Source organism: Triturus cristatus, chromosome 9 (assembly GCF_964204655.1).
Source record: "Triturus cristatus chromosome 9, aTriCri1.1, whole genome shotgun sequence".
Taxonomy (NCBI): Eukaryota; Metazoa; Chordata; class Amphibia; order Caudata; family Salamandridae; genus Triturus; species Triturus cristatus.
In genome coordinates, this window is record NC_140592.1 from 678,522,135 (window position 1) to 678,538,247 (window position 16,113).

A 16,113-nucleotide genomic window follows, 5' to 3' on the forward strand; every position below is an offset into this window, starting at 1 on the left:
GGGCCAAGGAGACAGTATCTAAAAGATCTGCTTAAGAAACTTAAGTTTAAACATGTAAGGGTGGCATTACTGTTTTTAAAAATGTCTACCGATCAATTCACTTTATTTTGTGTTTTAAACTTTTTGAAGGCAGCAATGAGACTACGTAAAACTAGAGGAGTTGTATATTAATTCATTGTAATGAACTTGAGTACAGTGTATTATATTGACTGGTTGGGAGGTCTCTTCTTTTAAATGTATTGCTTTTATGATTTAATTTTAAATCGAAATAAAGCTGATTGATTGATTGACTGCAACAGTGTAAGCTTCAGCTACAAATAGAACATACACATTATGGGCAGCCATTAATCAAGTGTCTCTCACATGCAGGTTCATCATGAACAGTGTCGGTACAAGTTCCCCTCACTCACAACAGCCACAGCATAGGCATCAATTGTATATTCAAACAAAATAACTAGAACAAAGGCATCAGCGATGTAAGTGTTTCTTACACAGGATAAATAAAGCACAGGAAACAGCAGAGCAAGCGTGCCTAACAGAGGAGATACATCACTGACAGTCTTCCCTCACACTTAAGCATAGTTGCACCCAACACCTAGTGGTAACAGGATGTATATGTTTGTACCAAAACCGTAAGCCAACAAGCTCCTCAGGGATTCTCAAGATGAACAGGCAGTCACTTCCCCAGGACCACCCGAGGAAAGGGGAGGTCGGCCCTCCCAGGCTTCACAATATGCTATACCAACATACTTACCAGGAGCGTGTGTATGTCTACTTAAAGAGTAGTGAAAACTGGCCACATACCTCTTGTGGGACCTGAAACAGAAGATGCACATTATTTTAGAATTCTAGTGGAATACAAGAGACATGCAGGCTGATTGGTACAGACAGTCTAGAAATCCCAGACTTCCAAAAATTGACAACTTAGAGCAATATTTAGTTCTTGAAAAGATAATCTTGAAAATATCCAATCAACCTGCCTACAATAAAGTCAAATAATTTCTCAAGACCATCTGTTCATTATTGCTTGGTGAAAGAAAAGTAAGAGTCTGGCAGTTACACGGTTTGAAAACAGTTCTGCAAATGTTAGATAAGGGACCCCTATGGAGAGTTATTTGGGTGAAATGCTCTTTTTTGTTGACAACAGGTGGATTTACAAGTCTTCCACCTGCAAACAGTTCAAAGACCTTCACCCACGCTAACATGTCCACGTTCAAGAGATTCAGGTTTGGTGCAATAATACAGTCAATAGGTGCATTTTAACTTGATGACCTTTGAAATACCTTCATTGTAGGCTGAAAGTTTGCAGGCACTGCATGCGGCTTACCTCATACACAGCAAAGCCAATGGTCTCCATGTCGCGCCCAAAGCGCTTCTCCTTGCGTCGGTTCTTCTGCATTAGTGACAAAAGAAAACTGCACCCCCGTTCGTTGCCATACTCATCGTCGTCGTCCACTTCATCCAGCTTGATCTTGAACTGTGGATTGATCCAGAAAGTGGCTGTAGTGGGAAAGAGAAGTAAGACGTGTGTCAAGAACACCAACCGTGTTGACCAGAAACAAATCAAGAGTGGTTGCAGGTCAAAAGGTTGTACTATTGGCGGGAAAAGGGTCCATGATGGAGTATGGGAGGTAAGCCCTGAGTGTGGGATATCTGTAGAACTTCAGGAACAACTATACTACAGAATGTGGAATATTTTCATTGAAAGGAGAGAGACTGACTAAAAGCAGGAGTGCTATACCGGAGTTCTGTGACAGCAAGAGAGTCAGTCTTTGTAGGCTGGTTTGAATGACTGGTAAGTACCTGGGTAGTTTCGGCAGCCACCAGCAGTGCTGCCACGCCGCCAACCCCCATCATACAGCGTAGTATTCCACTTTCTGTACTTTCTTGCCTTTAGTGCATCTGGGGTGAGGTTGCAGATTTCCAGCCGTGTGAACTCCCGCAGGAAGTCTCGGAACGCCATCCTAATGAATAGAAAAGACAGCTCAAATCTCAGAGGTCACACACAGCACATATTAAAACCTTTCTCAACACAATGGGATATCTCAAATTAGTCAGTTTTTCCTCAATCCTGAAAGTAATCACAATTTACATGCTAATTTGTGTCTCTGTATTTAATTTTATGATAGAATTTTACACGTTTAATGTGCTTTTTAAGTATTTTTATGCTTTTCCATGTGCATAGTTCAAAATCACACAGATTATTTCCTAATGTATTAACTAACTACTTGAAAGAATTTCTTGGGTAATGGTAGTTCTCCAACATTAGTATTCGTCATAACTTCACATCCTTTAAACCTCCTCTTCAGACCAAACCCAAACAATGGAGGAGTGCTCAGTTGTGGTTCCCCTTTAGTCCTAGCTCTTACCCTCTGCCCAAAGTGAACCATGACCCCCCCCCCCCCCCCCTCCCCCCACCATTATCCAGTGTCAGACTGGGACAGATAATAAAAGTGAACTCCATTGATGAAACAGGTTGTATAACTAAAAACACTGTTAAGTACTTATGCAGCAGTCAAACAGTAACAAAGTGAAAATTCAACACAAGAAATCCCACACCAATTTAGAACGAATGTAGCGAAATTTAATAAATGTTACAGCAAAAGGACAAAAATCCAATCAGTAGAACCGGAGATATTCAATCTCAAAGATTTACGTTAAGTAGAACGTCTAAAAGAACAAAGCGCTACTCACGGTTATTTGGTCACGTGAGGCCGGGTGAAAGGCATAAATTCAGGCTGACCACGATAGAGCATGAATTACAGGGACCAGGTTATTTCTGCTGAAAAAGACCCCTTCTAAAGTCCAGCGTGAAGAGTCTAGTTTGTGGTGGAGGAGGTCGCGAGGAGCAGGGACAGGGTTGTAGATGGTCATCTCTAGCGCAAAGAGCTGGCCGAGAATCAGACGGTCGTTGCTGGAGCTTTGTGCTGGGGATCATAGCAGATTGTCTATGCTGTGGCGCAAAGTGCAGATCTCATGCTGCCTGTCGTCGCCAGAAATCACTGTAGCGCAGGTTTTGGGTTCACCGGAGATTCGTGTTGGCAGGCCGCATGGGCAGCAACATGTTGTCACGAACGGGCCAGGTCACGAAGAGCTCAAAACTTCAGGATATCTTTTTTTTTTCTTTAAGGCACTCCACTAATGCCACAGCAAGGGTCCACGACCTGAGAGGCACCCCTTGGGTATCAGGAACTCACTCCTGCAGAGGTCAGCAGGGCTCAGGCAGGTCCAGGTGCAAGTCCAGGACAGCTGCAGACCTGGGCAGTTCCAGAGGGGCCTCTGGAGCTTGTTGTGTTCCAGTAGTTCAGAGCAGGAGGACAGTCAGCAGACCCTTGGAGTCATTTCAGTCTGGGACAATGGGTGCAAGTCCAGTCTTTCTTCTCAGAGAGCAGGGTAGCCCTCTCAAGCAGCAGGGTAGCCCTCTGGCAGCAGGGCAGCCCTTTTTCTGCAGTATCAACAGGTCCAAGAGTATACTGAAGAATGGGTCTGAGGGTCTAATATTTATACCTGGTGTCCACTTTGTAGTGGAAGAAACCTCTGGAATCTTCCCCCAATAAGAGTGTCTGGAATTTCCTCCTCCCTGCAATAGTCCCAAGTCTGTCTGCATGCACAATAGGCTAGTATGAAGTACTTTGTGTGAGATCTGAGGCAGTGTCTTTGAAGTGCAAGTGTGGCAGGTGACCGCTCCGGGTTCCTCATCAAGTCACAACAGCCCATCCTGCCAACATCCAGACAGTCTATGGTGTGGCGGTATGGGAGGAATACACAAAGGCCAACTGCCAAATAAACCTAGTCATGTGACCCAGGAAATAGGCTGCAACCACCAAAGGTTAGTACAAGAAAATACCAACTGTCTAAAAATAGCATTTTCAGAATTGTGACTCAAAATCCAACTATACCATTAACCCCCTTCCCCGATCATGACGGAACCACTCCGTCATGAGCCACGGTTGCGCTGTGCTCATGACAGAGCGGTTCCGTCATGCTGCGGCCGTTGGCGGCCGCTCCGCCCACGCGGCGCTAATTCCCCGCCTGTGCGGGCGATTAGCGCAGTGGGCGGAGACGTGACGGAACCACTCCGTCATGAGCACAGCTCAACCGTGGCTCGTGACGGAGTGGTTCCGTCACGAGCACAGCACCACCGCACCTGCCCCCAAACCCCCCCAGCGCCGCAGCGGAATTCCTGCCGCGGCGAAGGGGTTAAGGAGAGTTTTACATTACAATTCCTGAGACAACAAACAGGACATTTCTACCTGCCTCCTTACAAAAGTAATCACTTACTAAATGTAATAAGGTAACCCAAAGTTATCCTATAGGAAAAGTAGGCCTTGCAATAGTGAAAAACTAAATTTGAGTTTTTCACTACCAGGACTTTAAAGACTTAAAAGTACACATCCCACTTTTTAACAACAACACACCTGGCCCATGGGTTGTTTACAGCTTACCTAAGTGGTGACTTATTGGTGTTAAAAGGGAACGTTTAGGTCTGGCAAAAGGTTTATTTTGTCAGGTCAAAATAGCAGTTCAAAACTGCACACACAGGCTGAAATGGCAGATGGGAGACAAGTTTAAAAGGGCTACTTAAGTGGGTGGCACAATAAGTGCTGCAGGCCCAGCAGTAGCATTTAATTTAGAGATCCTGGGTACCTGTAGTTAACCTTTACTAGAGGCTTATAAGTAAATTAAATGTGCCAATCAGGTGTAAACCAATGTTACCATGTTTAAAGAAGAGCGCGCAAGCACTTAACCACTGGTCAACAATCACGGGTTCAGAAAACAGAGTGGCGAAGGCAAAATGTTTAGGGCTGACTGGATAGAGGGCCAAGACCAACAATAACCAAGGGCTATTGAGAGGGAAAGACTAGCAAGAAAGATGGCATGTGTGATAAAACAAAGAAGCAGAAAAACACACTTAAGGTAGCTAGATAAACAGCTCCTGGTGCACTAGAGGTACACTTTAATCAGCTAAAACAATTCTCAGCACAAAAAGTAGGTGTTATAAATTTACTTTCATGTAGTCACTTTGTAACCACCACAATCACAGACGTTAAGGATTAAATGGCCTACACTAGCTGTGACCGCAAACGTTTAATACTAAACATATTATTATTCTTTGCTTGATTTCAAGTTGATTTTATTTCTTTGCACTCTTCTCTTAGACAATTTAGAGACAGCCTTGGGTGCTTTGGAAGTAATTTTTAACCGGCCACTGATTAAGATGGCCAGTTAATTAAACATTTCCTTGCAGGTTTCCCATACACTGCAATATGGGATTTAGATACAGTCTATACAGACTTTCGTCCTGCTCAAGTTGATATATTCAGAACAATTTAATCATTTTATTTTTAGTTTTCATACATCACTGAAAACTTAGAAGAACAACTGTCCTCTTTGTGAATGCTTTTAGATACACTACTTGAACAGGTTTTTGCTTAAGGACTTGCATTTTAAGTTTCCTAGCCAGATTTCTCACCTTCTGGTATAAGTAACTAATCTGATGATATATACTAATGCACTGATAAGAGAAACCGGTAACCACACACTCACCTGTACAAGTTAAATGTTAAGGGCTATGATCATAGCTATAAATAATTAAATAGACTAAAGCCACATTTATCTGCTAGAGACTTCTAGCCGCAGATTCCTTACCTCAGAATATTTCCCAGATTCAAACTGGATCCGGAACTTTTTGAGCAAGCCCATTGCATGCTGGTAGGTGGTGTCGTTTGGTTCCGCATGATGTCATTGGCATCATGAGCCGGGAGTAGCATGCGCTGTATTTATAGAACCACCCCAGTGCGCTCACCTCAGTTCCTCCTTCTTTTCATCATCAGCACAGTTTCAGATCAAGCTCCCCTCAGTCACTTTTTTGACCGACTTCTTTCGACATTTTGACGAACTCCAGGGTGTCTTTTTTTACATTTTGTTTCTGAGATGACCCCAAAGAAACCTACCTGGCTCAAACTTGTATCGCCTGTTATCGACAGATTTCAGTGCTAGATCCTCACTTGGTATGTCTGTGGTGCCTGGAAGGGGACCATGACTCCAAGTTGTATGTGGAGTGCAAGACTATAAACCCCAAGGCCATTCGCAAGTGTGCCAAGAAGGTCTTCGCCGCTCACAATGCAACTCTGTGCTGCTACAGATCCTGTTTGCGTGGGAGGTCTCAGGACCGCTCCGCAGTCACTCGTGTTGGTTCTCATCGCACTCCAGCACTTCTTCAGGTAGGTCCCTAAGAGGAAGTCCAGTAAGTGGAAGAGCTCTTTGACATGCTCCCATTCTCAGACAATGCAAGGGAACAACACCACAAATCCTTACCTCGCTTGCAGGTGGTTTCTGTGCAGCTGGTATCAGAAGTTGGGTCTGCTCTGCGCTTCTCTGAATTTCCTAGAGCAACCCCCGCCCAGCTCCAAGAGTTATTAAAGGCCATGAGCTTCATTGTTTGGCAGTAAAATCCCTCTGGAGCACCTTTGGGTCCCATGGGTACCGGAGGGTCTTGGGCTGGAGTTCCACCAGCTGGTCCGACCTCGGTGCCAGTCTACTCCTTAGGATCTGTTGTTCAATCTAGATCGCCCCTGGCTGTGACTTCGTGACCTCCTGCCGAGGCTGTTTCAGTGGTGCCATTCCCAGCACCACCAAACCCATCTAGATTCCTGACACCGATAAAGAGACGGAACGGTGTCTCACAACGTAGATTCTAATGCCAACCAGGCCCACATGAATTTCACTGAAGGGCTTGCTGGGGGAAATGAATGGAGAAGAGCGGAGGATCCCTATGCCTCCACTGACCCTCTAGCAGACTCTGTGACTGATGACAACTGGCATTAGGACCAGACTGACATCAGTGGTCTGGACACTTCACCAGACACTGGCTTCCTCTCTACTCCCACAGTGGCTATGGAGCAAGAGGCTTCCTTTGCGATGGTGGTCCAGATGGCAACGGAGGTCCTAGACCTTCAGCTGCCCATTGCTCAAATCAAAATAAATGTCTTGACAGAGGATCTTCAACCGGGGATATCCCCATCAGAACCCACACTATCCTTCAACGAAGCGCTCACTGATGTCCTGCTCGGGGCCAAGCCCTTCACAGGCACTCGTGTGCATAGAACCACTCCTGGGGTCCCAGCCTTTCTCTCCCATCAACCTACCCCTAAGTGCCTGTTAGTCCAGGCCTCAATTCCTTGAATCAATCTCAGCACATACCCTACCAGATAGGGAATCCAAGAGACTGAATGTCTTCAGTAAGAAAATTTTCTCTTTCAAGAGCCTGCCTAGCACCGTGGTCTGTTAACACCACGTGCTCATTCGGCTGCTATTCCCATACTGTGTGAATAAAGTTGCGCAAGTGCTGCCTATGGTCCCAGATGCGGCCTGGGCCATACTCTCCCAAGCTACTGCTGATGGGCAAGATACAGCAAAGTAAACAATAAGATGTTGGTTGGATAGGACTGGCTCACTGAGCAGACCCACTGCTTCTTCAGTGGTGCTTCAACGTTGCGTCCGGTTGAGGAATACTGGGTTTTCGGGTATGTCCAAGCCTCGCTCATGGACGTGCCCTTCGATGGAATCCCCCTCCTTGGAGACCTGGCAGATTCGGCTTTGGAGAGATTTATGCAGGGGCACAGTTAGGTCGCTGGGGCTCTCTGCAGCCCAACAACAGCCACATTCCACCTTACACCCCTTCCTTACATGGCTATGGCAGGGGCTAGCAGCCGTGTCCTTTCCTCCTTAGCCACCTACGGCAGGCAGGCTAAGTCCTTTCGTGGCGCTGAGCACGACTCCCACAAGCCTTGTGGGACCCAAAGGCAGAGATCAGCCCAATCCACCCCTTCACCCGACATCCACAGGGTCAAAGGGAACTGCAAACGACCTGCAGTGGTGGCTCACGAACAGCGATTGGGTCAATGGCAGACCTCTCTCTTCCCAACTCAGAGGTCACAGTGGTGACAGATGCATCACTCCTGGGCTAGAGCAGCCATCTGGGAGAGGTGGAGATCAGAGATTTCTGATGTGAAGCCCAGACTGTCAGAGACCGACCTGCTGCAGCTCCAGGCGATTCAACTGGCATTGAAAGCCTATCTTCCTTCAATCAAGGGAAGGCTAGTGCAGGTGTTGAAGAGCAACACTACTGCCAACTCATCCATAGTGCATTGCCCAAGGAGTGTCGGAGTCCGGAGGAAAGCTTGGGCATTTTCCATTTTCATCAGTGGCAAACATCTATCTGAGGGAATCCCCATTGAAGGAAATACAGGAGAAGGACTTCGGGGTGAAGTCCGTAGTCATGGACTTGTTGATGTGTCCTGTTGAGCAGGTCTGCCAAGTTGCTATCTATCCCGTGAATATACTGAATCAACAGGTGCACCCTGTGATGCATCGCTCAACAACAAATGCCCTCTGCTAATGCACACAATTGGAGTGAGTGCGTTCTCCTGTTTTTGCAGGTAGAACATAGCATTTGTATTGTCTGTCCGGATCGGAACTACCTTCCACTTTATGAGGAGAAGGAATGCCTTGAGGGCCAGTTGGATAGCGAACGGTTCTAGGTGATTGATGTGCAGCCCTTAGTGTGCAGGAGCCCAGACCCCATGGACAGTGAGGTCTTGTAGATACGCCCCCCCCCGCCAGTGAGCAAGGCATTTGTGGTGATGGTTTCTTGCAGAACTGGGTCGAGAAAAGGCTGTCCCTTCAACAGGTTGTTTGCATTGCACCACTGCAGAGAGCAATGAGTACAGCCCCAGAGCAACACTAGATCCTTCTCAATGACTCTCTGCATGAGACCTTTATGCCGCTAGGCACTGCTGTAATGGACGCATGTGTAAACTGGTGCGAGAAACTATGGCAAAGCAGGAGGCCATCATGCCTAGTAGGCTCATTTCAGTCCTGACTGTTAGCCTATTTGGAAAAGAGGCAGCAACATTTAGCATGCTTGCACCCTTGCAGCACTGGGATAAGCTTTCCCCACATGGGAGTCGAGAATGGCCCAAGTAAGGGCTGCACTTGGACGGGTGAAGGTGAGATTTGGTCACATTTATAGCGAATCCTAGGCTGTAAAGGAGTTGTATGGTGGCCAGCGTGTGTACTAGGCATTGATGCTGAGAAGCGCTCTTGATCAGCCAGTCATCCAGTTAAGGCAACACATGAATGCTGCTATGTCTGAGGTGAGCAGCTACTACAGCTAGGCACTTGGTAAACACCCTGGGTTCTGTGGTGACCCCAAAAGGTAACACTTTGAACTGATAATGCTGGCCACTCAACACGAATCTCAGGTATCTTCGATGCGCCAGGTGGGAGTAGGCGTCCTTCAGATCTAGGGCGGTCACAAAGTCGCCTTGTTGTAGCAGGGGCATGACATCCTGGAGTGTAACCATGTGGAAGTGCTCGGCCAGGATCATAGCCACCAAGATTTTAGATTGCTATGTGACATTTTCATATTTTCAGACTAATTATGAGTGACATTCCAATGACTAAGTGACACTTTCTCATGAGTAAAACGAAGCAATGAAGTCCATGGAACGGATAAATATTACAAATTACTCCATTCCGAGCTGCGAGAAACTCTAAAAAGATCTTGAAATTGCTGCATAGCACCTGAAATTAAAGGTCCCAATTGATCACAAGACTTTTGTTTTTTATAATTAGGTGTTCTTTGTATTCTGGGATTTGTATGCCCATGCATTATGATAGGAAAAAAGAAAACTACTAATCCCAGTATGCTGAGTGTTTTAGATTAACAAGTCAGGTTTCACAGTGTTACAGTTCACATGAAGCACACAACAGGAAGCAGCTAGGGATCGGCCTTGGTGATTTGGTGTCATGTGACACAGAGAGCCAACCTCTGACACAGATGTCACCTCATAAGTTATTTAAGGCTTTCTCCCCACTACAATGATAAGAAGCTCTAACCAGGCCTAGACTGCCCAAAAGCAGCAGAAGAAGCAAATGCTGCTTAGTGTACACATTCAGCCTCCTGCCAATAACAAGAACCTGAGCCTGACTTTATCTCAGGAACTGCAGCCACTCGCTGGCACTGCTGCAGACAGCAGCATGACGTCCCGCAGGTCAGAAGCCTATTAAAGTCTATGGCACAAAAGAACTCATCCTGACCAGAATTGGCTGTCTTGGTAGTAGCCATTAGGCACTGCCTCTCTCCGGACGTCATGGTCAGTCCTGTGTAATCACAATCAGTAATGGCGCGTAGAGCCGGGAATCGAATGAGATTGTTACATTGCAGCAGCTGAGCTAAGGCTGCAGAGCAGCTCAGTCGGAGCCCCCAAAGCCTGCTGGGTGCATGATTAGCTGCGCTTACGGCTTGAGAGCGAGGAGGCGCTATGCCTACTATGAGTGACTTTCCATTTAAGTGTGATGATGCGGACCACCACAGTGAAATGCGTTAGTCCGACGCCCGATGGGTGGTACTTGGCAGGGCTGCAGGATATACATGTTGCGGGGCCTGAGGTCGCGAACTGGCTTGAGGGAACCGTCCTTACAGGAGATTAGAAAGTATAGGGAGTACATCCCTTTGTCATGATGTTCTAGCTGGACAGTTCCCATGAGAAGGGTTAAAACTGATTTCCATATGGCTGGGTCCAAACTGGGGTGGCGTAGTGAGCAAAGAATGATGAATTTAACCCAGATCTCATGACTGGGGGGTGAATGTTTGATTTATTCAGCATTTCGTTCATTATTTGTTGCCACAGCATTTCTTGCTCTAAGTGGGGTGGGTATGCCCAATGTGGACTCCATGCTCGCTGGGCCACCTTTCAAGCTAGCCTGGCTGATGAGGGGTGATACCCCGAAACTGGTCCCAGGATGCTTGTTTTCTAGTACAGGGAGGACCTGGGTTGGCAGTTCAGGCTGGACTGTTCCCATGACAAGGAGGGTCAAGACTGGTTTCCATATGGCGGAGTCTAAACTGAAGGGGCATGGCGAGTAAAAGAATGATGGATTAAACTTGATCTGTGACTGAGGGTGAATGTTTGATTTATTCTGCATTCCGTCCATCAGTTGTTTTGGGTCATATATTTTGGGCTGGCTTGTAAGGATTGTTTTTTGGTGGTTTGATTCCTTTGTAGCACCTATTCCTTAACTGGCACTCCAGCTCTCTAGACTGCAGTAATCTGCTATTAGTTGTTTAAGCTGTGTTTGGAAAGGGATTGTAACACTCGTTTTTTGGCTAGGAGAGTGAGTTGTTTACATGTTGGAAAAGCAGTATTGTTAGAGGGCAAGGTTTAGGTCCTTACTTATCCCTCCACTATTCTTTTTCAATCCAAATAACAGAATAACATGTCCACCACTCAAATCAAATTAATTTCAGATTTCCGTATATTAATTCCCCACTAATCCGGTTTGGGTTCCAAAGTAGCATGCTACCCATCAAAAAGCACTTCAACACCTCATCAGGGGTAGCAAGCACTATATAAATCCAAAGGCATTCCTCTCCCATCCCTCCACTATCCTCTTCAGTTCAAATAACAGACTAACATGTCCACCGCTCAACTTAATTTCATACTTTTTTGGTTCTTGAGTAGCATGCTACTCGCTGAAAAGTGCTTCAGCACCTCATCAGGGGTAGCAAGCGCTGTATAAATGCAACCTGTACCGTCTTCTATCCATCCACTTTCCATCTCAACCCAAGTAACAGACTTACATATCCACCGCTCAAACTAATTTTATGTTTCACTATACTAATTCACCACTAATCCTTTTATGGGTTCCGGAGTAGCGTGCTTCTCGCCGAAATATAACTTTAATGCCTTGTCAGGGGTAGTAAGCACTATATAAGGAATATGCTACTTACCAGTATGCATCTGTTCTTGGCATGTAGAGCTGCAGATCTATACACTGTGCATAGCTCGCCATCTGGTGTTGGGCCCGGATGTTTGCAGTTTGTTTTTCCTCTTGGAAAGTCTTTGGAAGTCACGAGTTCGGTGACTCCTTCTTTGGTTCGTATTGCGCATGGGCTTCTGCTCCATCCTCAGATTGTTTTTCGCCAGCAGGGAAAGATGGAGCGTAGTAGTAACAGTAAAGAAACCAATGTGTTTTGGATCTAAATAAGATAAAACTGGAACGGATACAGGTAGCCGGGGAGGAGGGTGGGCGTGTATAGATCTGCAGCTCTACATGCCAAGAACAGATGCATACTGGTAAGTAGCATATTCCATTCGAGGCATATGAGCTGCAGATTATACACTGTGCATAGATTATATAGCAGTACCCAACCCTAGTGGCGACCACCGGCATCCGTTGCAGTTGTTTGAAACAGTGTTTTTAGTATAGCTTGGCCCACACTAGCCTGTTGCTTGGTTTGCACATCTACACAGTAATGTTTTGTGAAGGTGTGCGGTGTTGACCATGTCGCTGCTTTGCAGATGTCATCTAGTGGTATGTTCCCTAGGAAAGCCATAGAAGCCCCTATCTTCCTTGTAGAGTGGGCTTTAGGGGGAACAGATAGCGTTCGGTTTGCTTTGTGGTAGCAAATCTGTATGCATTTCACAATCCACCGTGCTATCCCTGATTTAGAAATAGGGTTGCCTTTATGTGGTGGGGAGAAGGAGACAAATAGCTGTTTGGTTTTCCTGAAAGGTTGTGTCCTTTGGATGTAGTAAAGTAACGCCCTTTTAACATATAGTGTGTGTAAAGCCCTTTCCGCAATGGTTTGGGGTTGCGAGAAAAAGACTGGTAATTCTACCGACTGGTTTAGATGGAATGGGGAAATGACTTTGGGTAGAAATTTGGGGTTGGTGCGGAGTACAACCTTGTTGTGATGCATTTGGAGAAAAGGTTCCTGTATAGTGAGTGCTTGTATTTCACTAACCCTTCTGAGGGAAGTGATGGCCACTAGAAAAGCTGTTTTCCATGTGAGAAATTGCAGCTCACATTTATGTAATGGTTCGAAAGGGGGTCCCATTAACCGTGTGAGGACTATATTGAAGTTCCAGACAGGTGAGGGTGGTACTCTGGGTGGAATTACTCTTTTGAGGCCTTCCATAAAGGCTTTGATGGCAGGCACTTTGAAAAGTGAGAGGTGCAGCCTGTTCTGTAAATAAGCAGCAATTGCAGCGAGGTGTAACCGAATGGAAGTATATGCTAGGTTACACCTTTGTAAATGGAGTAAATAACATATAATGTGCTGTATGGATACATTTAAAGGATTGATTGTGTTGTTGTGGCAGTAAACAACAAATCTTTTCCACTTTGCCGCATAGCACGCTCTAGTAGTAGGGCGTCTAGCTTCCCTGATAATGTTCATGCAATCAGGGGGAAGGTTAAGGTATCCGAATTCTAGGACCTCAGGAGCCAGATCGCAAGGTTGAGCTGAGCTGGGTCCGGGTGCCTGATCTTTCCATGGTTCTGGGTTAGGAGGCATGGTGAGAGGTGTAGCTTTTGGTGTGGTACTACTGAGAGTTCCAGCAGTGTGGTGTACCACGGTTGTCTGGCCCATGTCGGAGCTTCTAGGATCAGCGTTAGGGAATGTTGCTGTAGCTTTCGCACCACTAATGGAATTAGTGGGAGAGGTAGAAAAGCGTATGCGAATTTGTTTGACCAGTTCATCCATATCGCATTGCTTTTGGACAATGGGTGTGGATATCTGGCGGCGAAGCTTTGGCATTTTTTGTTTTCGTGGGTGGCGAATAGGTCTATGTGTGGATGCCCCCACTTCTGAAAGAACGGGTGAAGAACGTGTGGGTGAAGTTCCCACTCGTGGATCTGCTACCCCTGTCTGCTGAGCAGATCTGCCACGGTGTTTTGGACTCCTGGGACGTGTTGGGCTAGAAGAAAGATCTTTTGTGGAATTGCCCATCTCCATATGCTATGCGCTAATTGAGAGAGCTATGGAGAGTGTGTGCCCCCCTGTTTTTGAATGTAGTACATGGCAGTCATGTTGTCTGTGCGAATGAGGACTGCCTTGCCTGAAATCTGCGTCTGGAAGGATTTTAGGGCGAGGAAGATTGCCAGTAACTCCAGATGGTTGATGTGGAGTAACTTCTGATGCGGCGTCCATGTGCCCTGTGCTGTGAGATGTAACAGATGAGCTCCCCAGCCGGAGAGCGATGCATCTGTTGTTAGGATTATTTGTGGGACCGGGTCCAGGAACGGTCGACCTCTGGAAAGGTTTGTGGTGTTCCACCACTGCAGAGAGCGATGGGTGCGACCGTGTACCAACACCAGATCTGTCAGTTGTCCCTGGGCCTGGTTCCACTGGCGCGCTAAGCACTCTTGGAGTGGACGCATTTGGAGTCTTGCATGGGGCACTATAAAGATGCAAGAGGCCATCATCCCTAAGAGCTGCATAAACACTCTTGCTGGGAGAGAGTGTTGACATAGGAATTTTTGACGCAGAGCCTGTATTTTTGCAATCCTGGCAGGATTGGGATAGGCTATGGCTTTTGAGGTGTCTATGGTGGCACCGAGGTATTGTTTTGTGTGTGATGGTACCAGGTGGGATTTTTGATGGTTCACCGTGAAACCTAGCTGGTGAAGTAGTTGGACCGTAGCGGCGGTATGTTGCACACATTGTTGGTAGGACGTGGCTTTTATTAGCCAGTCGTCCAGATACGGGAAGACGTGAATGTGCTGTCTTCTGAGGTGTGCAGCCACTACTGCTAGGCACTTGGTGAAAACCCTTGGTGCTGTTGTTACCCCGAACGGGAGCACCTTGAACTGGTAGTGTTGTCCGTCCACCACAAATCTGAGGTACTTTCTGTGAGACTGGTGTACTGGGATGTGAAAGTATGCGTCTTTCAAGTCCAGAGTGGTGAGAAAATCGTTCTGGGAGAGGAGTGGAAGAACCTGTTGAAGGGTTACCATGTGAAAATGGTCTGAATGTATGTAAGTGTTTAGAGGTCTGAGATCTAGGATAGGTCGTAGAGTCTCGTCCGGCTTTAGAATCAGAATGTACAGGGAGTAGACCTCTAAATTTTGTTGATTTATGGGGACCTGCTCTATTGCTCCTTTTTGCAGGAGGGAGATCACCTTGTGTTAGTAGCGCAGTATGTTCTTGAGACATAGGGCGGTGCCTGGGTGGAATGTTTGGGGGGGTAGATGTTAATTCTAGGCAATACCCTGATTGAATAATTTGTGTCACCCATCTGTCTGAGGTGATTGTCTCCCAGACGTGAAGGAAATGTTGTATTCTGCCCCCGACCGGAGTGGAATGGTCTGGAGGGAGCGGGGGAAAGTCATTGGGCAGGAGGTGTGGCAGAGCGGGCGGTATTTGTTTTGCCTCTGCCCTGATTATTATTGCCCCTGTATCCGCCTCTTTGATAACCCTTTGTGAAGGTAGATTGAGGAGGGGATTTGTAGGACGTGGATGCACTATCCGAGGAGTAGCCTCTACCCGTGCCCCGAAAGGAAGAGCGGCAAAAGGAGCGCCTGGGAGTATGTGACTGCAGGGCTCCCATGGATTTCGCCGTGTCTGTATCTTTCTTCCTCTTTGAGGGCTTCGTCTACTTTGGGGCCAAATAGATGATCTTGGTCGAATGGGTGGTTTAATATAGAGGCTTGTACCTCCGGTTTAAACCCTGAAACTCTGAGCCAGGCATGGCGACGGAGAAGGACACTGGTGTTTATGGCCCTGGAGGCTGTATCTGCTGCATCTAGGGCACAGCGTATCGAGGTATTAGTTATTGTTTTTCCCTCTTGAATCAGTTCATTAGCCCTAGTCTTGTACTTTTCAGGGAGATGGTGCATGATGGTCTCTAGCTCATCATAATGCACCCTGTCGTATCGAGCCAACAGTGCTTGCGTATTGGCGATATGCCATATATTGGCAGCTTGTGACGCAGTGCGCTTCCCTGACGCGTCTAGGAGCTTGGACTCTTTGTCAGGCGGTGGTGCTTCGCCTGACGCCTGAGAATTTGAGCGCTTCCTAGCTGTAGATACCACTAGGGAATCCAATGGTGCAGGGCCTTTAATATATGAAGGGTCTGTGGGGGCGGCTTTGTATTTTTTCTCTATACGAGGGTTTAGGACCCTGGCTGGGTCTTTAAAAACCTCAGGTGCATGTTTAATTACGCCCTTTAGCATAGGTAGAATGGCAGTAGACCTGTGTGCATCGTCAAAGGTGTCTAGGAGAAAATCTTCCTCCACTGGATCAGTATGTAACTCCACCCT

General features: G+C 46.7%; 1 protein-coding gene across 1 annotated transcript in view; it reads right to left on the reverse strand.

The window, feature by feature from the left end:
* Positions 1-16,113, reverse strand: part of CAPN1 (calpain 1) — a 306,415-nt gene that overhangs the window by 26,399 nt on the left and 263,903 nt on the right. Inside the window, exons 10-12 of the mRNA XM_085625758.1 lie at positions 1,804-1,964; positions 1,328-1,500; positions 805-816 (exon numbers count right to left, since the gene is read on the reverse strand). Of these exons, the coding sequence (XP_085481884.1) occupies positions 805-816; positions 1,328-1,500; positions 1,804-1,964 (346 nt within the window). The remainder of the gene's footprint in view (positions 1-804; positions 817-1,327; positions 1,501-1,803; positions 1,965-16,113) is intronic.